Source organism: Balaenoptera ricei, chromosome 14 (genome assembly GCF_028023285.1).
Source record: "Balaenoptera ricei isolate mBalRic1 chromosome 14, mBalRic1.hap2, whole genome shotgun sequence".
NCBI classification, from domain to species: Eukaryota; Metazoa; Chordata; class Mammalia; order Artiodactyla; family Balaenopteridae; genus Balaenoptera; species Balaenoptera ricei.
In genome coordinates, this window is record NC_082652.1 from 29,995,370 (window position 1) to 30,023,106 (window position 27,737).

Genomic DNA, 27,737 nt, shown 5'->3' on the forward strand with positions numbered 1-27,737 from the left:
CATGGTCTGTATTTTAATTCAATGCATAACACCTCATTAATTTTTTACACTGTAGATAAGCCGATTTGGCTGACTTGCAAAGTATTTTGAGGATAAATATACTGAATGATGTTACCTCATAACCACTTGGCTTTCTGAAGTTCAGAATATTACTTATGCAGTAACTTCAGCTGTTGTTATCTTCATTTTAGTTCTAAGCAACTCTGACTCAAGGATAAGAGATTAGCTCTGGAAATGGGAACCAAGAGGTGTTGATTTTTCTCTTCAGAGTTTCTTCTAAAGAAGCTTTTTCCTGAGAAAGTTTGACAAAGGTTTTCATAAACTTGCTAGTTACTCATTTTTGGTGGAAGTAGTATAATTGTTTTTCTTAACAGCCTTCATGAGATATAATTGATATGAAATAAACTGCATATATTTAAAGGATACAATTTGATCAGTTTTGACATAAACATACCTGTGAAACCATCACCACGATCAAGGTAATGAACACACACATCCATCCCAAGAGTTTCCTCATCACCCCCCCTTTTTTTTATATATGTTAACTTTAAAGATTATTTATTTATTAAAAAATAATTTTGGCTGCACCCCACGGCATGTGGGACCTTAGTTCCCCGACCAGGGATTGAACCCGCACCCCCTGCATGGGAAGGTGGTGTCTTAGCCACTGGACCACCAGGGAAGTCCCTTCTCATCCCCTTTTAATCTCGCCTGCCCTCAGCCTCCTCCCATCCCATCCCCAGGTAACCACTGATGGCTATCTCTAACTCGATTAGATTACATTTTCTAGGATTTTATATAAATGGAATCATATAGTATATAATTTTTAATGTTACTATTGTTATTATTATTGTTGTTGATATTATTATTAGCCTGGGTTGGGGCGGGAGGCAGGTCTGATTTCTTTCCCCACGCCTAGTTGTTTTGAGATTTAGCCATGTTGCAGTGTAAGAGTTCATTTCTTTTTCATCCTCTCTTAGTATAGTCAATCTTCTTAAATTTTAGGCATTCTAATTGTTGTGTAGAGGCAATTCATTGCGGTTTTAATTTAATGCATTTCCCTAATGACTAACGAGGCTGAGAATTTTTTCATGAGCTGATTTTATGCTCATATATCTTTTTGATGAAGTGTCTGTTAAAATACTTTACCCATTTTTAAAAATCATCTTTGTTTTCTTACAATTGTGTTCTGAGAGTTGTTTAGAAAATCAGGATACAAATCATTTATCAGATACATGTTTTTGCAAATATTTCCCCAGTCTATGGACTATCGTTCTCTTACTAGTGTCTTTGCAAGAGCTGAGTTTTTAGTTTTGATGAAGTACACTTCATAGTCGTTCTTTTGTGAATCACACTTATGGTGTGGTAGTTAAGAAATATTTGCCAAGCCCAAATTCACAAAGGTTTCTTTTTTGTTCTCTTCTAGAAGTTTTAGTTTGTTTTGTCTTTGATGTCAAATAGTTCAGAATCATTTTTTGAAATGACTGTTCTTTCTTTTGCACCTGTTAAAAATCAAGTGTCCATGTGCATGTGGTTGGGTTTATATATAGACTATTCTGTACCATTGATCTATTCATCTTTATGTCACTGTCTTGATTACTTGTAGGTTGATAATAAGTCTTGAACTTAAGTAATGTTAGTCTTTCTTCTTTTTACATTTGAAGTTGTTTAGGCTATTCTAAGCCCTTTATGTTTCCATATGAATTTTAAATCACTTTGTCAATGTCTACAGCAAAGCCTGCTGGGATTTTGTTTAGGATTGTATTGAATCTGTATGATGGTTTGGATAGCATCAAGTCTTCTGACACATGAGTATGGTATATCTCTCCATTTATTTAAGTTTTCAAATTTCTCTCAGCAGTACTTTAAAATTTTTCATCACAGGTATTGCACATCTATTGTCAGAGTTATCCCTTAAGTATTTAATAATTCTAATGCCTTTGTAAATGGTAGGTTTTTTTCTGATTTTTACTCATAGTACATAAAAATACAATTAATTTTTGTATACTGAGCTTGTATTTTGACACCATACCAAACACATGTATTGATTCTACAAGATCTTTTGTAGATTCCATCATGTTTTCTACATAGATGGCCATGTCATCTATGAATAAAAATAGTTTACCTTTATTCTTTTCTATCTGGATATCTTTTATTTCTTTTCCTTTTCTTATCACACTTGCTAAAACTCCAGTTCAGTGTTGTATTAATAAGTAAGAATGATTATTCTGTCATGTTCTCCCCTTTGGGGAAAAGCCTTTGGTTTTTCATCATTGAATACGATGTTGTTTGTAGGTTTTTCATAGGTATAGGTGTTTCATAGTTTTTTTTTATTAGGTTGACAAAAATCCCCATCTATTCTTAGTTTGCTGAGTTTTAATCCACAATTGATATTAAATTTTGTCAAATGCTTTTTCTGTATCTACTGAGATCTTTTTTATTCCTTTCTAGTCTGTTAATATGGTGAATTGATTTTTGATTATTAAACCACCCTGGTATTTCTAGGATAAATTTCATTTGGTCAAGGGATATTGCCCTTTTTATATATTGTTAAGTTTGAATTGATAAAATTTTGTTTAGAATTTTCTCATCTGTGTTCATAATAGATAATGGCTAGTAGTTTTCTTTCATTGGGTTGTCATTGGTTTTGGTATGGAGTAATGATTCAGGTATTTCAAGTATTTCCTGCTTTTCAGTGATCTGGAAGAGTTGTTTTAGAATTTGTATTATTTCTTCTTTAAGTTTTTGAAAGAATTCACTTGTGAAACTATATGAGCTTGAAGTTTTCTTTATGGGAAAGTTTTTAAGCACAAATTCAATTTCTTTAATAAATATAAGACTTCTCAGGTTATTTCTACTTGAATGAGTTTTGGTAGTTTGTGTCTTTCAAGGAATTTGCCTTTGCATGGAAGATGTCAAATTTATTGGCATAATGTTGTCAATAATATTTACTTATTTTCTTTTGAATATCTGTAGAATCAGTAATGATGTTATTTAATTTATTCCAGAGATTAGTAATTTGTACCTTCTTTATTTTTTCCCTGTTCAGTCCAGCTAAAAGTTATCAATTTATCATCTTCTCAAAGAACTAGGCCTTGTTTTTCTCTGTTGATTGATTTCAGCTCAGATGATTTTAATTTCCTTTCTCTTCTTCGTGTTTATTTGACTTAATTAAATTAAATTAAAATTTGGATTTAATTTACTCTTCTTTTTATGTCTCTTTTCTGTCATTATTCTAAAGGAGGAAATTGAAGTCATTGATTTGAGCTCTTCTTTTCTAATATAGGTATTTAGAAACAATTAAATTTAAGTCTAAATTTCCACTTAAATACTACATTAGTAGAATCCTACAAATTTTGATATGGTATGTTTCATTTTTAATTCAGTTCAAAATATGTTTTAATTTCCATTTGAGTTTCCTCTTTGATCCATTGGCTATTTATATATGTATTTGGTTTCCAAACATTTGGGGATTTTTCAGAGATATTTCTCTTTGGATTTAATTTAATTCTGTTGTTGTCAGAGAATATCATTTGTTCTGTAGTCCAGGATGTGATCTATTTTGGTTAATGTTCTATGTGGTCTTGAAAGAATAATTTTTTAAATGAATTTGCCTTTTAAATCATGTAGAAAATTTAAAAAGTGGATTTAAAAACCAAAATTACAATACTACTAGCTTTTATAATTGCCCTTGTACTTATCTTTACTGAGGTCTTTATTTCTTCATGTTACTGTCCAGTGTCCTTTTATTTCACTTGCAGGACTTCCTTCAGCATTTCTTGCAGGGCAGATCTTGTGGTCATAAACTCCCTCAACTTTTGTTTATCTGGGAATGTCTTAATTTCTCCTGCATTTTTGAAGGATGGTTTTGCCAGATACAGAATTCTTGGTTGACAGCTGTTTTCTTTTAGTACTTTGAATATATCAGGCCACTGCCTTCTGGACTCCAAAGTTTCTGATGAGAAATTAGCTGATAATCTGACTGAGGATTACATGTATGTGACAAATCGCTTCTCTGTTGCTGCTTTCAAGATTCTTTCTGTGACTTTCAATAGTTTGATTATAATTTGTCTCAGGGGGCATCTTTTTGAGTTTATAAGCTTCTTGAACATTCATGTCTTTCATTGCTTTTGGGAAATTTTCAGCTATTATTTCTTCAGATATTCTTTCTGCCCCTTTCTCTTTCTCGTCCCCTTCTGCGACTCCTCACAACGCATTTGTTGGTCTACTGGGTGGTGTCCCACAGGTCTCTTAGGCTCTGTTCACTTTATTTCATTCTTTTTTATAAATTTATTTATTTTATTTATTTTATTTTTGGCTGCATTGGGTCTTCGTTGCTGTGCACGGGCTTTCTCCAGTTGCAGCGAGCGGAGGCTACTCCTCGTTGCAGTGCATGGGCTTCTCATTGCGGTGGCTTCTCTTGTTGCGGATCACGGGCTCTAGGTGTGTGGGCTTCAGTAGTTGTGGCACACGGGCTCAGTAGTTGTGGCACACCGGCTTAGTTGCTCCGCGGCATGTGGGATCTTTCCGGACCAGGGCTCAAACCCACGTCCCCTGCATTGGCAGGCAGATTCTTAACCACTGCGCCACCAGGGAAGCCCTCTTTTTTTCTTTTTGTTCCTCAGACTCGATAATTTTGATTGTCCTATCAAGTTCACCGATTCTTTCTTCTGCTTCCTCAAATCTACTTTCAAATCTCCCTAGTCTATTTTCATTTCAGTTATTGCAATTTGCAGCTCCAGAATTTATTTTTGGTTTCTTTTTTTATAATTTCTCTTCATTGATATGATCATTTTGTTGAAACATTTTCTTGCCTTTGTCCATGTCTTTGTTTACCTCTTTGAGCATCTTTAAGACAATTTTATAAAAGTCTTTGTCTAGTAAGTCCAGTGACTGCACATCTTCAGGTATGGTTTCTGTTTATAATTTCTTTTCCTTTGACTAGGTCATATTTACCTGATTTTTCTGTATACCTTATGATATTTTGTTGAAAACTGGACATTTGAATTTTATAATGTATTAACTCTGGAAATCAGACCCAGGGTTTGCCTCAGTTTTTAAAAAATTGTTGTAGAGTCTTGACTGGGGATCAACCTCAGGTGAAAACTTAAGGTCTTCCCCTTTCTTTTCTGAGTCTACATCTTTTCCTGGGCATTTATGACAGTTTTCTAAATTCCTCCATATACATGGTTGTTCTCAAATGTGCCCCCCCCAAAAAAAAGATGTGGCTCCTTTAAATCCCCTGGAAGCTGTTTCAGTCAGTTGAAACAATGATGACCAGCTTTTGTACCTGCACTTCAGTCACCATAAGCAGCAATCTGCAATTCAAATACAAACCCCAGTATTTGGAGGACAAGGTGCTTATTGCCCACCCCATCTCCACCAAGCCACACCATGAATGCAGGTTGCCATTCCCACTGCTGCCTCTCATGGGGCTGGAGCATGGGGAGTGGGGACCTGTTGCCACACTGAAGGCTGAATTTGACCAATATTAACTGTAATTTTCCAGCCAAGCTTTTCTCTGGAAACTTCAAGCCTTTAAGTAAACTCCAGAGTTCCAAAATAGTTACTTTAGATAGTTTCTGCAGGTACAATTGTTGTCTGGATCAGAAGACAGATCCTGGTGCTTTCTATTCCATCATCCTCCTTGTTGTCCAACCTCTGCCTTTTAATTGGAGATATTTAGATCACTTACATTTAATATAACTATTAATATTTTTAAGTTGAGATCTATCATCTCTCTATTTTCTTCTATTTTCCTATTTATTCATTCTTCCTCTCTTTTTCTGTATAAATTAAAATTTCTTATGATTCCATTTTACCTCTTTTGTTGACTTAGTAGTCAACTCTTTGTTTTGGTAAATTGGTGGTTGCTTTAGGGCATCAATAATTCAAATTTAAGTGATATTATACTACCTTTGTATAATATAAGAACTGTTCAATGATCAAATGCAATCTCTCCCTTCCCAGAATTTGTACCATTGTTATCATACATTTTACTTTTATACTACACTATTATTATATTTGTTTAAAGGGGTCATTTATATTTTAAGTGTTTTTAATTAATAAAAAACACCTATTTACTCAGGTATTATTATTTCTCATGTTCTTCCACATGTCCACATTTCCATCTTTATTATTTTTCTTCTGTGTAAAACAACTTTTTTCACATTTTTTTTGGTAGTGCAAGTCTACTGGTGATAGTTTTGCTGGGTGTAGAATTCTAGGGCAACAACTTTTATTTCACTACTTGAAAGATGTTGCCTCACTGTCTTCTCACTTGCATTGTGTCTGACAAGAAATCTGAAGTTCTTATTATTGTTACTTTGTATGTTAATATTAATGAAAAATTGTTGTGCTCACCTTCCTGATAACTGCTTCCCTGAATTAAAAAAAAAAAGAAAAAGAAACAAACAAACAAAAAAACCAGTTCTAACATCCATTCTATGATTCATTGGGTTTGGAACTGGTTAACGTGACCGCTAAGCCAATATTTCACTCTTCTAAACCTTTTAACCCCATCCACACTAACATGCATGACATGAAAGAGTGAATTGTATATTAATTTTATTTCTATGACAGCAAACATAAATAAAAATTGTTTTAGGGCAAATAGACAATTTATTTATTAGACATTTATTGATGGAAGAGGATTTTTTTTCACAAAGATAACCTTTGTCTTTCTTTAAAATTACTTTGAGCTATAGTTCCATGATACGTGTTCATTAAAATATATTTATGTTTCCCTAAAATAGAAAATTCCCAAGAATGGTCCATTCAGCTTATACTTTTTGTTGGCCTACATTACAAGGACACTTTGTGGAAAGTTGCGGCCATTTCCTATGACATGAACCTGAGAAACTTAGGACTTTATTCCAGAAAAACATAGAAACATTTTTACCTGGACTTACAGGGAGAAGCTCTGGATTTTAGCTAGTCTTCTGCCAATTGTTTCCTTTTCTAGATATGTTTGCTTCTTCCTTGAATAACTTTAGTTTAGTTACAACTTTTCTTACAGAAGATTTCTTGCTTTCCCCTGTTCAAGCATTTCTCCATAAATGGATTATCCAGTCTTTTTCCTTCTATTTCTCTGACCTTTCTGGCACTAAATGAAACTCCTTGGTCATTAGCTTGCAGGTTTCTCTGTAGTGCCCTTCATATAAATTAAAATGTAAGAGCAGACAATCAGCTACTCTCTTGGAGAGTGAGATACCCTCCTGTGGGGTCGGTGAGGTGCCCCTGTGCCCTTCAGAGATAACTCCTGCTGCTCTGATGCTCAGGAAGAGGTGGTGCAAGTCATCTCTCTGCACCCACCATCTAGGCAAAGCAGTTCTACAGGAGGAAAAGCTTGACAACCACTTTCCTATGGATGAACATGTCAGAGCACATTCCCTAAAAGCGTTCCACCATATTTGAGTAGTATTCCTGCTAGCATGGGTGCTCTGTGATGACAGGGATAGTATCTTATTTACCTGCATATCCTCAGCACTAACTGTAGTGCCCAAAAGACTCAGGACTCAGCACATAAAAGGACAAATTTAATAAATGTGTCCTATAGTGGAACTTTCTGATGATTAATACCCCTTCCTTAGGGATTCCTGATACTGTTGGGGTTTTCTTATTTTACCACTTACCGCACCTGAGAAATGGGGTGGTGTGATTTGACGCCAGCAGACCTGGATACATAAGCCCCACCACTTACTACCTTTTCATTCATTTGTGCCTCAAATCTGCATGTATAATGGAACCAAAAGCAGATCCCCACCAGAGCTGGCCTAAGACATTCAAAATAGTACCTGATTCATCGGAGAAACTGTGTGCTTGGCGTGGGTCTCCTTCTCTCTGCTTTTGTAACTTCATTCGTTATTAACTATTGTAGGGCTTTAAAATGAGGTATTTAAATCCATGTTTACATTATAGCTACTTAGGGAAAGTTATATTCGTGGGTAATAGAAGTGCCCACATTTATTGTTTTTTTTCTTATGCTCCCGGCATCGAAGGCTGCAGGGCTTAGGGACTGAGCTTGGTTTTGTCATAAGAAGCTGTACAGGATGACCAACTGGTCCTGGGAGTCCTGGTTCTGACTAATTTCTCACAGTGCTCTCAGAGGTGAAAATATGTTCAGGCACAGGAAGTAGACCATAAATCTACAACATTCAGAGAATATAAATGTTCTCTTATGAGCTCAAGATGTGACATCAGAGAAGGGTAGAGGGCCTTTAATAGTGAAATGGGAAGGACCTTCCACATGGCCTCAATGTTTCCATCAACTATCCCTGTTCTGAAGACAGCACACCTTGTACCTGGTGCAAAATTGTCCATGGACAGAATGCTTTTATTAGAAGGCAGCGTTCTGCACATGAAGGGTTAAGCCCAATTACAGCAAACTGGCAGACTGTTAAGACACACATGTGCCAAAAAGGACTTCAAAGCTGTGTTACAGAGCCCAGGGGACTCAATGTAAAGTTTTTCCAAGCTTAAGAAAACAATGTTGTGCAGAAACGGTCAGATTCCAATTTCTCAAATGTGTCTATGAATTTGGCATGGAAACGTGTTTAAAGCATAAGTAAGAAACTAATGAAAAAAGACATTAAACATTGGCTGTGTTTTTCATATGATGCAATGCAGGGGGAAAGGGGGTTGGAAGCCAAAGTAGCAAGAACTCGTGTGTAAAAGCAGTCTGTCCTCACCCAGATGGGACGCCGTATAGACAGGAGAGCATCTTGCTGGGAGGATCACTTAGAGGTAGATTTAGTCTCCTTCCAGCAAAGACATTGGTCTAAAGTTTAGGAAATTCCTTAAAAGGGCTGGAAACACAGACCTCGCTTTCTGTGGACATCTGACTTGCCTTGCCTTTTTCACAACTTGTCCTTGCTTCTATTCATGTGTAAAGCTAATTCTGTTTCCCCCCTGCCAGCAATTAGATTTTTGGCCTTTACTGGTACTCACTGCACCATGGAGTTTTGGATCAGGAGGAGATTCTGACCCCCTCTGCTGGCGGCTCTCGAGCTGTCTTGCTGGCCCAATGTTCTCAAGGATGGTCCCCCCCACACACACCTGCTCTGCCACCTTGACCCCATAATGCAGGGCACTGGGGCATTCTGCAGGCAGATGTATTAGAAGGTGGGGGTGGAGGATGAGAGCAGACAAGGTGGATGCAGTTGAAAAGGTGACCCCAGGAGTTTCTGTTTTGCCCGCTTTGAGGGAACTTCTTTTTCTCCTTGGGGATCACTGAATCCATAGACTCTCCCCGTTCTAGACTCGGAAAGTCATAAGAGCGAAGACAGTGAAGGCTGTTGAAATGAAACCCACCAGAAGCGTCAAGTCTGTGTCCCATTACGTCCAGAACAAGACTGCAGCTCACCTCATTCACATTCTCCTTGATTTAGAAAGTAATTGTGGACCATTCTTTGCAAAGAATATTTCTCAGTTTAATACAAGAGACATACAGATTGTGGGTGTGTAAGAGTGCACATGTATGAAACAACAGAAGAACCTATGTTTTGCAGAAACCAGTCTACTATTGTCAGTATCCTCAGTGGCCTTCTTCTCTTTCCTTTGATCCCATTACCAAGATGAAGGAAAGAGATTTTTCTTGGTGAATAACCTAATATTAACAACACAATGTTGTACATTTTGCACACCCTCCCTGCCACTCACCCAGACTCTCCCAACCTGTGCCAAATATTCCCACCCTGGAAGAGCTTCGTTCCCTGAGGGGGACCGTGCTTCTACTCTATCTTAAGAAGGACATTTATTTACTCTTATTTGCCAGCAATAACAATATAGTATTAATTAAAAAGCTGTGACTCTGGCATAAACCACATTCGTGTCATACTTCATAGTAATAACAACAATAGTCGTAGAAGCCAGAATTTATTGAGCATCTGTTACGTGCCGAATTCTGTGGTATTGCTTTATGTGCATTATATCATATACCTCCTTACCTCTGTCTTGTCATTAGCCACATAGATTTGCCATAATGAAACTGAAAAACAAGCCTGCTAGGATGAAGCTGATCTCCAGGTAACTTACCTGCCTGTCAGAACAAAATTCAACACCCTTTAAAGGAGAACATCACAATCTAGACACTTAATGTGAAAATTACAATGTCCAGCATCCAGTCGAAAATTATTAGACATATGCGAAACAAGAAAAAAATCGATCAGTGAAAATTGACCTAGAAATGGCAAACTCTTTGAAGCAGCTCTTTTTTTTTTTAACAGCTTTATTGGAGTATAATTGCTTTACAATGTTGTGTTAGTTTCTGCTGTATAACAAAGTGAATCAGCTATATGTATACATATATCCCCATATCCCCTCCCTCTTCTGCCTCCCTCCCTCCTTCCCTATCCCACCCCTCTAGGTGGCCACAAAGCACCAAACTGATTTCCCTGTGCTATGCAACTGCTTCCCACTAGCTATTTATTTTACATTTGGTAGTGTATATATGTCAATGCTACTCTCTCATTTCGTCCCAGCTTACCCTTCCCCCTCCCCGTGTCCTCAAGTCCATCTCTACATCTGCGTCTTTATTCCTGTCCTGCCCTTTTAATTATTTTCAAGATTAAAGAATACGAACATCATGAAGGCAAAAACAGAATCTATAAAAAAGAATTGATGGACCCAAAGAACAGATGGAAGTGAGAGCAGTGGGAAAAAAATACTGTAATTGAAATCTAAAATTCACCAAATGGGCTAAAGAGCAATTTAGACACCACAGAAGAAAAGACCAGTGAACTTAAATATAGGGTCTTAGAAGGTATCCAAATTGAAGCACAGAGAGAAAGGAGATTGAAAAGTAATAATAATAAACAGAACCACAGTGACCTGTAAGATAATTTCAAAAGGTTTAACATAAGTGTAATTGGAGTCTTAGAAATGTGTGAATACAAAAAAATATTTTAAGAAATAATGGCCAAATGTTTCCCTAATTTGATGAAAAATATAAACCCATAGATCCAAGAAATTCAATCTAAACACAAAACAAAGAAAACCACACCAAGTCACAATATAATTAAATTTTGAATAACAGTGATAGAGAAAAATAGTAAAAGCATCACGATAAAAAGTACATTATGTTCAAGGAAATGAGAATAAGAATTATCACAGACTTCTTACCAGAAATGATGCCAGTCGAAAGACAAGAGGACAACATCTTTCAGGTTCTGCTGAAAGAAAGAGAAAAAAAATCAAGGTATAATTTTATATCCAAGTGTATAGGTGGAAAAAATAAAGGTGAAATAAAGACGTTCTCAGACGAAAACAGGGTATATGGGTATATGGCCAAAAATATTGAAAGTGGGGTCTTGAAAAGGTATTTGTGCATCCATGTTTGTGGCGACATTATTGATAATAGCCAAAAGGTGAAAGTCTCCATCCTTGGAGAAATGGATAAACAAAATGTGTTCCATCCATACAATGGAATATAATTCAGCCTTAAAAAGGAAGGACATTCTGACACCTGCTACCACATGGATGAACCTTGAGGACATTATGCTGTGTGAAATAAACCAGTCACTAAAGAACAAATACTGTGTGATTCCACTTATAGTCTATAAGATATGCAGAGTAATCGTCTTCATGGAGACATAAAGTAGGATGGTGGTGGCCTCAAGCTGAGGGAGAGAGAGGGGTGAGGGTTTAGTGTTTAATGGGGACGAGTTTTAGTTTTGCAAGATGACAAGTTTGGGTATTGGTTGTACAGCAGTGTTAATGTAGTTAGTACCCCTTCACTGTACACTTAAAAATGTAAGATGTAAACTTTGTGTTATGTGTATTTTACCACAATTAAATGTTTTAAAGTGGGGTGTTATTTTCAGTATTACATATTTCTTGCGTATGGCTGGGTTTCGGTATTACCGGAGACTGAGCAGATGTGGTCTGGAATGAACCTGAAAACAAGTGGAGGTTTTGTGAATCTGCCAACATGTGCAAGTAGAAACAAATACCCAACCAAGTCATAGCCACCATGTGCTGTCAAATGTTAGGAGTGCTTTGGAAGGAGAGAAAAATTGCAAAGCAAGTACTCCACGGGAGGTGGAGAGACAGCTGTGTTCCCTGCCAGAGAAGGAGGAGGAGGAGGAGGAGTGGAAGTGATATGACAAGAGACCCTTCCTGTAGCTGCGGTGCCCACTTTTATCAAAAAGCTTCGGAGTGAAGTGCAGTTGTAGGATCTTGAAGGAATCATTCAGACTGCTCCATATTTTGTGCCTATCTGATGTTTAAATATTTTATTGTTTCCTAATTATAAACCTGGACTCTCAGGTTTTTTAGAAAAGTGTTTTTTCTGGGGACTTCCCTGGCGGTCCAGTGGTTAAGACTCCACGCTTCCGCTGCAAGGTGCGCGGGTTCGATCCCTGGTCAGGGAACTAGGATCCCGCATGCTGAGCAGCACGGCCAAAAAAAAAAAAAAAGTGTTTTTTCTTAACCATATACATGTATTGATTGATCCATCCGGAAGGTAAAGTTCTAGATTATTTTTGGCGGCCCATACAGAACAGAAATAACTATCTGTAATACAGGGCCCAAGCAGACTTCAGTAAGTTACAGAGTTCTCTGGTGCCTTGTTCTGCTCTTATTCTGTGTTCTTATTTCCCAGACCGAGCACACTGAAATCATGGATGTTGGGGTTCTGTATGGACAATGTCTTCCCATCCATTCTTTTTCTTCTTCAAAAGCAAGAACTTGGCCACCCTTTAGTCTCTGTTCCTGCTAGGACTGCAGTCACCTGCTGTCACTTTGTGGTATAACTTTATCCTAGTGTTTTTAATTCAATTAAATAAGCTCACCCCTTTAAAGCCTGCTCTATACTAGGCATGGCCATCAAGGCAAGATGACAGGACCCAAGTCCTTTTTTTGAAGAAATTAGAATCAAACTGGACAGAGAAACAAGCACATAAACCTAATAGAATAAAAACTATGACGACAGATAATGATTGCCGTGGATGCACGGTGCAGCATACATTGATTTCAATCAGGAAAAATCATAGGAGGCTTCCTGGAGATGGTGGCAAGGGAGCCAGGCCTTGATGCTGTCGAGAATGCCCAACAATAACGTAGGGAGTAGGAACAGAGGGGTCAGGTTTAGACTCTCGGTTGACACTGACTGTAAAGAAAATCTGGACTCAGAGAGGATGAAGAGCTGGTGCCTGCGGCTGTACCCAGTTGTCATAATCAACATCAGGGCCCCGACTGTAGTCCTGGCTGTAATCCAATCCCGCCTTCCTGGACCGCTGGTATCCTGGTGACCCCTGCAGTACTGGATGGTTGGGGTACCTAGAAGGGACCCACTGATACGCCTGTATTATGGGGTGTGGTTGTCCTGAGAGACAGCCGACTCTGTGTAGCCATGCCTGGCCTGCTGGCCTGGATTTGCGTTGCCGAGGAATTGGCGGGGCTCCCGGCATCCTACCCCCCTCATCCGTGACCTCAGAAGAGTCACGACTACCTCAAAGAACCAGACAAATCAGTAAATAGCAAAACCAAAGGGCCTGAGATTTTATGGCAAATCCCAGATGGTCCAGTGAGGCTCAAGTTGTGGTGTCTGGGATCAGGGAGAGGAGGCCAGGGGACACTCGGCTGGGCCACGAGGTTATTCTCCCGGTGATGGAGGACAGGAAATAAGGAGACGAAGGTGACGTGCTGAACCTGAGCGTTCTGATGGTAACTCTGGCGACGGTCCCAACGCGGAGGAGGGAGAAACGGAGACCGTCATTCGGATTGCCATTGTCCAGGAGGAGACATGGAGAGCTGCCCTGTGGACGAGGATGCTGGTCATGAGATAGAGAGCCGAGCACAGGCCAGGCGCCCACGCAGGAGCGTGTGCCCGGCTCCGATGGGTCTCTGCTGGGAGTGGACCATGACTCGGGACCTGTCTCCAGCCGTCCTCTGAGAAGTGGAAGAGGTGTGAGGTCTTAAGATTCGTCCACATGCTTGCACCCATCCCCAACCCCTCTCCTGTTAGGTTCCGTAAGGAACTGAAGGTCCAGAGACGGTGAGCCGCCCACCAGATGCACCTGCATCCGTCACCGCTAGAACTGGGCCAAAGGGATCTTCCAAATGCATAGAAGAGAAGATCTTTATCTTTCTGCCTCTAAATAAGCAATAAATGGAATGCATTGCTCCATAGTCGTGTCCCTGTATCTTCTCAGGCAAAGAGACATTTCTATGGAGAGATTTAAGATAGTCATTTTGAAGTTCTTTTAGTGGTGGATACATTTTAACAATGTAGATATCTTTATTCAATCAGTTTGGACCAGGACCACTGTGAAGACACTAATGGTTAGTGGGAATCATCACAGAAGGAAGTCTATAAATATCCGATGATGCGTCAATAATGAAATAGATTTTGCTGTCACCATGGCCATTCCCTGACTCCGCTCCCCAGCCCAGCAGCTATCAGGATTTCTCTTTTCTCTCACCTACTTATCTACCCTTTTCGGACCGTCCGGAAGTCCAGCATTCTTCTGACGACCCTGCCCATCACGCATCCCAGACACCCACAGACAGAAAGGGTCTCTGGAACACCCTGCTCTCACCAGACTCACACATCACAGTGTTACCGTTAGACTGAGAGTGAGTCCTGGAGGGCGAGGGCTGTGATACCACTTTTCTGTGTGTTGTCAATATCGAGAAGCAGTCTTGGATCACAGGAGGTCTGCAATAAGAAGATAAGGAAATGAAGTAATAGTTAGATATTGCCTGGCATCCTAGAATCGTAGTGCCAGAGAGGATGTACAAACTTCCTATCTGGTATAGGAATTCTCTCTATAGTATCCAGACTCTTTAAAGAGAGAGAGAGAGATGTTAGGTCAGACGATATTTGCATAGCCCTGTTAGAAGAACTTCCTTACAGGGCAAAACAGTCTTACATGCTATAGCTTCTACCCTTGTTTTTTAGTCTATACACTGCTGGTACAACACGTAAGCCTGATTGCTCAGTTGGAATGAGCTGTACTATCAACGGGAAGGTGTGGTGTTGATGTGATGCAGGGTTTTTTTAAGAGGCACATGATTCAGTGTACAAATAAGTGCGGAAATTACCACTAACTTTCTGATGGGGAAAACAGGTATTTTTAAACTGACGAATGGTGAGGTTATTTCTATCGTATGTACCAGGTGTGGGGTGAGAAGAGAGAGGATTTAGTAGCTGAAATCTATCACTTAGGTTAATCCAAAGACTGTCCAGTTTGTCTGATCCTAAATCTAAAAGCTTTCAGTTCTGTGTACTTCATAGAAGAAATTTGCATTTTAATGGAGGACTGCAAAACGATTTTTGGAATGTTCCATCATTCTAAGTGGGGCATAACTCTTTTGTTATCAGGAAATTTTTCTCTGTAATACTAACTACAGAAAAAAATCTGCCTGGACCTGGGAGAAAAGATCTATGATAAGAGCAAGTTCTATTATAACTCTTTTCTGATAAAATCAAAGAAAGTTACTTTCTATGTAGCTTTCTGTAAAATCTGTGTTCAGCAGTTCACTAATACTGCCCTGGCCTCGTGATAATAGCAGCAGTAGCTCTGAGAGGTTTTACAAGTGGAGAACCCGTAGTCCTGGAAAACCTTGTAACAGTAAAGAATGGGATGTAAAAGTTAAAGGAAGTTTGCATGGAAAAGCTACGTACAATAGAAAGATGTAAGACTCACTTAACATGTAAACATATCTTTCACTTTGTAGAGTCACTTCTAAGAAAAAATTCACATAAAATGAATTTCTGAATGAATCATATTTACACAATTCCCTATTATATAATCAGAACGTATCTGATTACATAGTAGAAATCAACATTAAAAAAACCTATTTCAGAATTTAACACTTAACGATATAATTAATTTTAATGCTGTGAAAAAATCAAATTGCCCATAAATAAAATTCGACAGAAATATGTCTTACAGAAACTCTAGCATACAATATCTGGCTTTTATGGCTGAATCATAGAACCGTGTCCAATTTTAATACTTGCCCAATAATATCAACACTAACTGAATAGCTAGTGCTAAATCCCACCTAAAACAAAGTATGTGCTCATTTAGCTGGACTTAGTAACATGTTACTACATACCTGACACTTCAATAGTGCAGGGTTTTAATAGGGCTGATTGACAATTCAAACATACATTTCTAATAGGTGTGCAAGGCTTTAGTATTAGCTAGATTTTTGAACCAGGGTAGAAACCATCTGGGTAATGCTGGCATGAATTTTATACACACACTAACACACAAGTGTATGATTTTAGGATGCATATATTATGTGTATTTTTATATATATACACACAGATACTATTTAAAGATGTAGTTATATATACAGAAGAGTAATGAAGTATTTAGAGTGGGATGGATCCACCTAGGACTAGCTCATGAATGTGTTAAAACCAGCTGTTTGTATTCTGTTGACTGGACCCAGATCTTTGTTGCATCTGTTTAATATTTTTCTTTGTTTTGAAACAGGTTGTTTGGTATCAAATCAGTCATTCAAACAGACTGTTCCAGCACATGGAAGATCATAGCAAACCCAGACCTGTCATGGTACCACCATGCCAACCCCATCGTCCTGCTGGTGATGTACTACACGCTGGCCACTCTAATCCGAATCTGGCTACAGGAGCCCCTTGTAAGGATCAAAGGTTTTCATGGTCTTGTCTGCAAAGTAGCCTGGAAACTCCAGGGGAAAGTGTTCATTCGTATCAACTGCTGGCTAATTAGTACTATATGCCAAAATAACTATAGTGTTCTTATTATAGTATTTTGCTTCTGCCAGGAGTTCTAACTGAATACAGATACTATCAGGACGAAGACCAGCTTCCCTATGTTAACATCACCCCTGGCTGCTCAGATGGTCGGTGGTGAGGGGAGTGGAAGCGTCGTTTTTATTGAGCACTTACTAAATGCCAGGCCACATGCTAGGCTGTTTACATACATTATCTCTTTCAATCCCCTGCATAACTCTCAAGAACAGGTATTGTACCCATCTTAGAGATGAGGAAAACGAGGTTCTAGAGGTAAATCACACATTTACCAAACAGTAAATATGGGATTCAAGCCCACGTTTGCCGACAAAGCTAGGGTCTCTATGACGACACACCCTGTTACCACGACGACTGGAGTTTCCTAAATCTTCTCAGACCTCCAACCTCTGATGGTGCCGTGGGGATGTCCCCGCTCTCGGTGGTGCCATAACCCCCGGGGGCCCCACCACGGGGCAGGGCTGAGGACTGGGTTGTTCCCTGTGGGATTATTAGTAGAATGTGGCACTTTGGGGACAGGACCAGGGTGGCCTGTGGCCCCTCTCTTTTCCCTTTCTGTGACAGGAAACTCCAGTCTGCTTTTGCTTCCCCTAAATGACCCTGAGAAGCTCAGCTGTAAGGCAGCTGATCCGCACACAGGGAGGCAGGTGGTGTAGACGGGGCTGCCGCACTGCACCTCATGGCCACGTGCTGGGGAGCAGAGCTCACACTAAACACCAGCCTGGCGCCTGCGATGCAATCCCTCCAGCTCGGGGGCCCTGGTGCCCCGCCCGCCTCCCCTCTTTGTCTGCTCATCCAGGCTCCATCCACGCGGTCAGCCGGCCAGGCAACCAGTGTTTAGCAAGAGCTAGCGTCTCAGACACTGGCCTGGGGCTGGGGGTAGAGCGTCGGCCCAAGTGCGAGGCCCCGCTCAGGGGGACTGTACATTGTGCAAGAGGAAAAGTAGCCCCCAAAGACGTGAGCAGGCCCAAGTCAGCGCAGTGAAACCCTGAGAGGTGTGTACCATCCCTCCCGGCGGAAGTGCCTCCTGCAGGAAGGGGGTCTGCCCACCTCCCTCCTGTGAGAGGACCACACAGGCGTCCTTGTTGGCAGGGGTCTCACGACTCACCTCTCCCTTGGACCCAGTGATGGCAGTAATGTGGTGACAGAATGCTCTAAGGGCTCCTGGAGAACCCCAGTTACCTTCTGTTACCTTTTCCTCCAAGTCTCTCCTAAGATATGAGTGTGCCATATCTCAAAACCCCTTAAAGTGGTACTGTGTTCGCTTCCGCCACAAACACACAGATATGGATATGTGTATACGCACACATAAAAGTGCAAAAGAAATTAAAATATCTCACGGGAACTATTTCTGAACAATGTCTTAACCAATGATGGAAATGACTTTAAGGCCTTCGGGTGCACAAGAGTTCCAGGTGCCCTTGGCTTTCTCCGTGGTGTGTCAGGCAGGAGCTTGTGCACAGGTGCTGCTGGGCTGTTACAGCCCCTCAGGCCCAGGAGACACTTGGCCTCCTTAGCCACGGGCCCTCTGGGGTGGACAGTCCATGTTCAGGCCACACAGTTCACAGCAGGTCACAAACTGCAGCGTCTGCGGGGGTGTGTGGAGAACAGGGCCTAATTCACACCAGCATCAACCCTCAAGGGTCTGTATTTTAAGTGGGGCTGGGACACGGGACTTTCTCACTGAGGTGCTGGTGGAGGGCAGGTGCCTGCTTCTATCATGGTTCCAGGTGGCCTGGCACGTTTCATGGAAAACGTGAGTTCTACGGTAAAAGTCTATGGTATATGTTTGAGAAAGAGAGAGAGAAGCAGGTGTCTGGAGGTGAATGTAACACACGGGTTCCCCGGGGCATCTGGTGCTCCCCGTGGGTGCTCTGTGTTCACTGGGCCCCGGGAATTGGGCAGTGACACTAAGTGCCCTCCCTCTGCCCCCATATCAACATGTGTTAGTGCCCTTTTACGGGGCATCTTTGTTGGGAACCATCCTCAACCACCAAGTGCGTTCTGATCCTTTTTTTCTATCTATCAACTCTCCTGTTCAGACCAACTGTCTGATTCAGGCCAAGGTCCCATTAGGCAAGGCAGCTGTGTTACGCATCAGCTCTGTTTTTGCTTAATATTGAGTGTAAGCTCTAGATGACTCTGCTTTTAGTAAATGTCTTCTTCATTAAAGATTCCCGTGGCTGGGTTCCACAGTCAGGTGTGACTTTTGTGAACCCAGCCCAGCCCCTTCCTCCTGCAGGTTAGAATACACACAGGAGGCTCGGTGATGTAACGTGAGCGCCTGTTCCTGTATTTCATGGGGCTTAGCAGGGATCAGGAACAAGCGATACTGCTGTGCTTCGCGTTTACAGGGTGGCATTTTGGCCATTTTTGAAAGTGTCTGGATAAAAGCCCATGTAGTGTATACGTTACTTTACAAAATCATCCCATGGGGGTAGAGATGGGCAGCTGTGTCTGGTCTCCCAGGCCGCTGAGGGGCTGCTCTGGGGAGCAGGGCTGTCCTGTGGGTTATTCTGTGTCTCAGGTGCAGGAAGAGAGGACCAAGGAAGAGGACAGAGCCCTGGCCTGCAGCCCGGTCCCCATCACAGCCGAGAGGAGGCGGAGCCTGTGGTACGCGACCCACTACCCCACGGATGAGAGAAAAGTAAGCCGCAAGGAAAGGGGTTTCTCATTTATTTTGCTGCTTTTTATTATATTGCTGAATTCAGGTCATGTTAAGTCCACCTGCAAACCCAGATTGCTCAGTTTACAGGAGCAGTTTGATGATGAAGTCTTAGTGCCCAACATCTGTTCAGAGAAGGGAACCCAGTGCTTCGAAAGGAAACCCCAGGCTCCATCAGACCCAGCCTTTTGTAGTTCAGTGCTTCCCCCTGAAGTCTCTTAACCCTGGAAAGAGAGAGAGAGTGTTATTAATTTAAAAAATTAATTGTGTATTTAAAACAAACAGAAAACAACAAAGCGGCCCCTTGGCCCTGGGCGGTAACAGCTTGGGTGGGGGGATGCACTGCGGAGAGTAATCCCCCGTGTCGGGGTGGCTGCTGCAGTGACGATGACCGCTCACACGGCCGCTCGGGACACCGGCCAGTCTGTGTGGACATGCAGAGCCGCAGCCTCTCGCTGTGTCGGGGCCGCAGTGTGGATGCCAGGGACAGGAGCACAGCTGTGTGATTCTTAATCTTTTCACCATTTGTTCACTATTTTCAACACAGCCTAGCCACTGACATGTTAAAATGGCCCATTTGCAATGTGGTGAAGACAGACGCTCACAATTCTCAGATGGGGTCAGCACTTTGCTTCCCAGCACGTTTGGGAATCGAGGCGCAGATTCTCTGATTGACTTGGTGGAAGAGTTTCTCTAAGACACGTGGTCCTAGTTGATGCCTGACTGTCGTGGACTGAGAGACAGGGAAACAATGAATGAACTTCTCAGGGAGCTGGCAGCCACGTGGAACAGACGTGGTGCCCGGAGACCTCTGGGGTTTCCGGGGGCGCTTTCTTCCCATCACACATGTCAGACTGTCCAGCCATCTCACTAAGCCAGAGAGACAGCACAGCAATTTCCAAAATGAGGTCTGTGGGCCATCTCTGGGGATTCCTGGGACCCTTGCCGGGATCCACAGGCTCGAAACTATTTTTGTAGTAATACTTAAGACATTCGCCCTTGGACTATGTTGACAATTGCTCTGATGGTACAAAAGCACCAACCAAGGCAGCAGCACGAACCCCCACAGCCGTGGTCGTGTCCTTGGAAAACAAAGCAGAAAGGCCAGTTCCACTTAAGAATATTCTTGATGAACCAGGAACAGTCATTGCTTTTCTTAAATCTCAACCTTGAGCCACATACCTTTTTAATATTCTGAGTGACACAAGGGGAGGTCCCCCTGAAGGGCTGACCCCTCGAGGAGGAGAAGCACTTGGCAGGTGAGCGGCCCAGGTCTGCGTGCAAGAACAGCTGACAGACAGTTTGGGGTGGTTCATGTGTGGACATTCAGCGGTTACTGGAAAGTGAATGGAGTGGTCCATCGCTTCAAGGCAAACAACTGACAGCATTTGTTGCCAGTGATAAAATGAGAACTTTTAGTGAAAATTAGAATATTGGAAGACTCGGCTTTTGTGCAGTACAGCGTGTCAGTATTCAGTGGAGCTGTCTAATCCCTGAAGCACATCACCAGCACGTGCGGTCACAACGTGTGTGTAGGTAAAGACCCGGTCAAGGTGCAGGATCCTCCAGGGGCTTTACTGATTCCACACACAGCTTGCCTTTGGTTACTTCCCCATCTTGAGTTTGGGAGAGGGTCCAAGGAGAGGATCCACAGTCTGGATGGACTCCTGAGATACTTCTTTCTTTTCCAGCTGCATCGCTGGGTGAAGCCAGAGTTCCTTTAACTACTTCAACCAAAACAATACATCACAGCAGATTGAATGTGCAAACAGACATGAGAACCCAGCGGTCTTCTTTTGAGCCAGACATTAAAGATACTCAAAAGCATAAAACAACACCACTCTTTTCACTATTTTTTAAAAATACAGCTATTTGAATAAAATTATTTATGTGAACAAGTTTTTTTCCAATTTTTAATGAATTAATAAGTGAAGAGTTTTAATGCCTCAATTTTAATTTCTAGTACAATAGATACTGATGGATAGGACCCGCATAAATAAAAACTCTTTGGGACCTTCAGTGATTTTTAAGAAAGTGAATGAGTTCCGACCCAGAAAAAGTGGGAGAACCTTTAGCTCAGCAGATGCTTGTTACTGGGGGGAGCCCCAAACCCCTAGCACTAATAGAGCTAAAAGGCATAATCGTGTCATAATTCTTTTGTTGCAGACAATACACAAATCTTAATCCCAGCCCGCACTGCACATCAAATCTTCTTTATTATGAAACTTCAATTTCTTGAAAAGTCAATACTTTCAGAATTCTGCAGACGTCTCAAAGGGTCCTAGGAATATAAAACCAAGCAGCTAATTCTATTAGAACAAAACACTTGAAAGAACGTAATCAGCTTTTGTAGTCATGTGGTTAATGAGTGCTTGCTTACTGTCATGATTAAAAGTTAACATCGGAAACTGGAAAGGGTTATAAAAACACCACCCTCCAGCTGCATTATTCGTGCCTTTGTATTTTGCATGGCAATTTTAACACACTAGCATCCAGCTAGTTGAAGGGATGGGTATGTGTGCAGTACAACTTTATAGCTGTGTATAAACATCATGATGCTTTCTGCTCACATATTAACATGCTGTCCTGCATTGCTTTTTGCAGCTTTTATCCATGACTCAAGATGACTACAAACCATCTGATGTTAGTATATCCTTAGAATTCTCATTTTTGCGCATGTCAGTGATGTAAAAGGGACATAAATGGAATTAGCCCCTCTGAGTATTTTAATGGTCTATAAAATTTCAATACGTTTTAAAATAATTTTTTTGCAGAAATTGTATCTGGTTTATTGCTGTTAAAACACTGACTCATAAAACATGAGCTCGCATATAAACATATAAACTGTATTTAAACTTTTAAAAAGCCACAGTGGAGGGTTTGCCTGTTCCATGATTTGAATAAGAAGTCTTGCATGTCCATGGACACACATGTGTATGTGTGTGTGTACGTGTTTATATGTATATGCATAAATGAAAAATTGTAAAGCTAAAGGGGCAGAGAGAAAGAAACAGGAAATTGTACTTAGTGTACAGAGTGCTGCAACATGGGAATTGCAAGCTGCAGCATCAGGTAGAGACCTGTGCGGTTGCTGTCTAACCTGAGAATTTGCTAAGTCCTGAGAGCCGCGCGGGGTGTGGGGCAGGCAGCGGGGCCCGGGCAGTGCTCGGGCTGCAGGCCGGGACCCAGGCGAGTCTGGAGTTCCTGTAGCTGGAGGATGGCTGGCAGGAGGGGCCGTGAGCTGAGGCTGGAGAGGAGACAAGAGCAGGTCCTGAAGCCTCAGCAGCCTTTCCAGGCTTCACACTTCATACCGAGGACGGAGAGGGGGGCACGGCCTGGGGTGCAGCAGAGGTGGGCAAGGTCAGGTTTACCTTGTCCTGTGATGGCTCTGTGGGGTGTAGGTTTGGAGGGGGTGAGCAAGACTGTCTTGCTAGCGGGCATCACTGCCGACAATGCTTGGCCTCCCATCGGCTCTGCAGTGTCCCATGTGCCCACCTACCAGAAGGGAAGGAGGCAGGTCCACACTGGAAACCAGAGCTGCTGTCACAACTGCTTTTGTCCCGCCCCGCCCCCGGCAGGGCCTGCTGGTGACTGTGAACGGCAACCCCGTGGATTACCACACCATCCACCCGAGCCTTCCCCTGGAGAACGGCCCCGCCAAGGCCGACCTGTACTCCACCCCACAGTACCGCTGGGACCCCGCCGCTGACTCCCTGGGTAAGGAGCTGGGATCTGTCTTTGGTTTATCCTCCTGCAGGAGCTCTGAATCTGTCTTTGGTTTATCCTTCATTGGATTCGGTTCTTTTTCCTTTTTTTTTTTTTTTTTTTAATTTTTAAAAATTTTATTTATTTGGTTGTGCTGGGTCTTGGTTGCGGCAGGCATGCTCCTTAGTTGCGGCTCGCCGGCTCCTTAGTTGCGGCATGCGTGTGGGATCTAGTTCCCTGACCAGGGATCAAACCCTGGCCCCCGGCATTGGGAGCACAGGGTCTTAACCACTGCACCGCCAGGGAAGTCCCTCTTTTTCCTTTTTTTTTTCTAGCAGAGGTTGCTTTCTTCCATGGTCAGTCTGATGAAGCTCATTTCCTTAACTTCTGCCTAGATTTTGCCCCTCCATCTTGCTCTGTGTGTTCTGTCCTTGGGTACAAAATAAGTGGCCTAATCGGGGTAAACTTTGAAAAATAAAAAGTAAAAAACTATTTTAAACAAGTCAACTTGTTTCTAGTGTTAAACCTATGTGCATATGTGTGTTTTAGTCTTTCTGTAATTTGATTGCATAATCACGGCTAATAGTTTTGTTGGTTAGTGGATGAATGTCTTCAGAAAGAGCTCTTTTCATCTAATAAAAAAACCAAGAGCCCCAAAACTTGGACGAGGCCTTTCTCCCTTTTCTCTCAGTTTATTGTGTTGAAAGAAAGCTGCCTGTTACTGGAGATGACAAATACGTGCTCTGTACTGCTTGGGACGTTTATGTGAAATTCACATATTTGCATAGATTTTTATATAAAATAATCTGTCCCTCTAGAAAAGAAGGAGGGAGAAGATGAGAAAGAAGAATTTGAGGAGGAGAAGGCCCACGAGGAGAAAAGGAGTGTCAAAGTCCATGCCATGGTCTCTGTGTTCCAGTTCATCATGAAGCAGAGTTACATCTGTGCCCTTATCGCTATGATGGTGCGTGCCTACGAGAACCCTTAACTTCTGTCTGGATTCTGCCCCTGTATCTTGCTCTGTGTCCTGTCCTTGGGCACAAAATTAGTGCTGGAGGGATGGACGGTGCTTGCACCCCGCCGACTCCAAGCCCCACCACCTCCTCCCGCCAGCACCGATGTCTTCATCTTCCCAATGTCTTGGCAGAGAATGGTTGCTTATGGTAATTTTTCATGGGCCCTTTATATTATAGATGTCAAAACTATGGCCTCCTTTTAAATATTAATACCTTTCTCTCAAATTAGCCTAAGTCAGACTGTCCCCTATTTTGCCGATTTAAAAGGACATATGGGTAGTTTTTCTAAGTGGCGTTGAAGGTGTTCACGATTAACAAAGGCCACTTTTATATCTTTCACACAATGAGGGTTATAGTCACAGCTTGTCTTAGATTTGAGTCTTTATTCCATTTGAGCTGCAACAAATGTTTACCGATCTAAGCAGCAAGCACCGAGTCCCCGAGGGCTTCTTCTGGTTGTGAGCTCTCAGTTTACCTGCGTTTCTGCTCACCGCCAGGAACATGCCCCATCTCCAGCATCAGAGCTTCAGAAATTGTCCTTGGGACCAGAGACAGGATATAAAAGAAGGCCAATGTCTGCTCTTCCTAAAAACAAATTTTACTGGGAAAGCTAATTTATTTTGAGAAACTTATTTAACACAAAAGTCTTCAAATTTTGTGGCCAGTAGTGAGATCCCATGGACACCGTAAATGATAAAAAATGAAAATATTCTATGATTCTAGGGAAAAAAAACACCTAAACACAGTTTCCCTAGGCTCTCAGTCCAGATGTCTCCTGAGAAAACCTGTTTGCACGTCAGCTTCAGCTTCTGCAAGGACCATGGCCGTGGCTGAGAGCATTGGGAACAGAAAGCTCCTTGAAATTAAACATGGCTCTTTTGGGGACTGCAAACTCTGTTCTCCAAATAATATGAATTCTGTGCTCTCTGGGTACTTTTTGACACTTTATAGGTCAATCCCTAATTTACACTACAATAAAACTCTATTTGAAAACATCAAATAATTCAGATTCTGAACTCAAAAGAGTATACATTTCTTTTTCTGTCTCTAAAAAGAAGCCAGAGAAGTTGGTTTCTTTAGGTAAAGAAATAGAGCTTAAAAAAAGAAGGAAAAACTTGAAATACACATTCAGTTCCTCAGTAGAAATGAAATCTATTGTAAAAACAACACAGGAGAGCAGATCTTTCGTTAAAGACGTGCTCTCGTCTGGTGCCATTTCAGTTGTTTTCACGGAGCCACAATATTAATGCTTTAAAAGTGCCTGTCTTCCGTGGAAGTTCCCCTGTGGCAGCAGACTTTTAATCACAGACAGAAAGGAGCAAGGTCTGTTAGAACGATAGATGTCTTTATTCAAAAACACAAAGAGCGAAATCCTCACAATTTCTTTTTCTCCCTCTTTCACCCAAACAAAGATAGTGTACAGGGGGAAAAATCCGCTGGAATTATAATATCTGCGAAGATTACTTTCTTGGGTCCCCCACAAAAAAATGGCAAGGTCAGATCTGAATTTCATCCTGGGATAAAGGCATTAAATATTACCGACCTTTGGTAACACTATTTCCAAGGAATACTATCTTCATGAAAATAATTCAGACTTGGTAATAGTTGTCAGTCACTCACTTAATTTTAATAAAAGCAATTTTAATTTCCAGTTTATAATTACCGTATGTTTTAACCAACAGTTTTAAATAACTCTACATTTAAAAAGCTAGCTCTGCTTTAGGACAAATTTGCACATTGCTGCAAGGAAGTATTTGTTTGTTCTGTGCTGACTTTATTTATTTATCTTATTTATCTCAATACTTATCCGCTTTCCAGAAGCAAAACAGACTTGTAAAACATTTCAGACTTTACGAATAACTCTTGATAATTCGTGATACTCAAGAATATGACTTGATTTCAATTAGCTCCAAATAACAGCTAGAAAATATTTTTAAAGACCTTTTCACAGAAATTTGGTATCTGAGCTTATGGTATGAGAGGATAGATTTACTGAAATTAATGGTACTCATGAGCCTGATTTTCTAGAATGTTCCAGCAGCTGCCCTTTGAGATGTCTTCTGGATCTGTGGGAGTTTGGTGTGAGTGGAAGATGTCTTGCCCCTTGCAGGGCAGAAGGGGAGTCCGGCCTCTCCATTAACCTGACTTTACTGTTTGCGGTGTGTGGACACCTAACACTCCACCTCCTCCTGGAGATTCCCTGGTTCCTATCATGTCTGTCTTCCCGGCGGGTCTGCTAAGGGTGACCCCTGAAGCCAGCTTGTGTGCTGACCCTGTGGTCCCTGCAGCTTCCGTTTCTGAGCCCAGCTTGGCCACACTCACCCAGCACCCTGAAAAAATAGCCGACCCCAAGCTGGTTTGGAAGAATAAAGGAGAAAGCACTTACGGTTGCTTCTCATTCTGCAAAGCAGGGTGAAAAGGAAGACATTTGGGGCTGCAGGGCAAAGGACATGGAGTGAAGCCCCCTGCCCGACCCTCTTCCCTCCCAGAAGTCGAGGGCAAGTGCTAGCTCACAGAGGCAGCCTTTCTCCTCCCTGTGTCCCCTGCCGCAGCTGGGACGTCCCTCCACGATTTCACCACAACACCCTCCCTCCATAGTGTGAATGTTACTGACCTTTTCCTGCTAGATAACGTCTAACTTAGCAGGGTGGGGCCTGTACGTTGTATTGACCGTCACCGTTTTCTCCTCCTTCCTCCCTGGAGGCATGGAGCATCACGTACCACAGCTGGCTGACGTTCGTGCTGCTGATCTGGTCCTGCACTCTTTGGATGATTCGCAACAGAAGGAAATATGCCATGATCAGCTCTCCATTCATGGTTGTCTACGGAAACCTACTGCTCATATTACAGTACATATGGAGTTTTGAACTCCCTGAAATTAAAAAGGTCCCAGGATTTTTAGAAAAGAAAGAGCCAGGGGAACTTGCCTCAAAGGTAAGTGAATAGCAAAGCAAGAAAACAAAGCGTTCAAACAAAACCACGGTAATCAAAACAAACACATCCAAGCAAAAAAGTACAAAAATAGGTTCCAAATATTTGCTGCTGCTTGAAATCATAATGTTTTTCCTAGCCCTCAGGAAAATGTTAATATAAACGTGTGGGCACTTAGAACAATTCCCCCTTCAGCTTTGGGAGAAGAATGGGAATATTAAGGGGTTCTATTTGCTGGGAAGAAATGTTCTTCTTCCCCATCTGTGGAATTCTTCAAAATAAGGGCCACTGCAGAAATAACAGGGATCGTGGAAGAAATACATCTTCTTCTGATACTTGTGCTGGTGTCAGGGAAGGACCGGAAATCAAGGACTAGCACCTTGAAGGGGACCACTGGTCCAAGTTGGTTTCCAGCCCAGATTGTCCTGTGCATCTTCCCTGGGCGTCCCAGGCATGAATGCACCCTGGTACTGGACGGCATGCCAGCGTCCTCGGGAAAGGAGATTTAAAAGCCAGTGACTTTCAGCTGAAATCAAGTGGGTGCCTGACTCTATCTCAAGTGGAAAGGTTTATGTAATGTGCTCCCACTGAAACGCAGAGAAGGCGTAGTAGTTGTTGAAATAGGCTTATGCTTCAAAGGCTTGATGCTCGTGTTCCTAATTCTCTCCTTTCA

General features: G+C 41.8%; 1 protein-coding gene across 1 annotated transcript in view; it reads left to right on the forward strand.

Moving 5' to 3' along the window:
• PIEZO2 (piezo type mechanosensitive ion channel component 2) overlaps positions 1–27,737 on the forward strand; it is a 345,750-nt gene that overhangs the window by 218,771 nt on the left and 99,242 nt on the right. The window contains exons 8-13 of the mRNA XM_059894050.1: positions 16,452–16,614; positions 19,275–19,394; positions 22,017–22,055; positions 22,991–23,129; positions 23,936–24,081; positions 26,837–27,067. Of these exons, the coding sequence (XP_059750033.1) occupies positions 16,452–16,614; positions 19,275–19,394; positions 22,017–22,055; positions 22,991–23,129; positions 23,936–24,081; positions 26,837–27,067 (838 nt within the window). The remainder of the gene's footprint in view (positions 1–16,451; positions 16,615–19,274; positions 19,395–22,016; positions 22,056–22,990; positions 23,130–23,935; positions 24,082–26,836; positions 27,068–27,737) is intronic.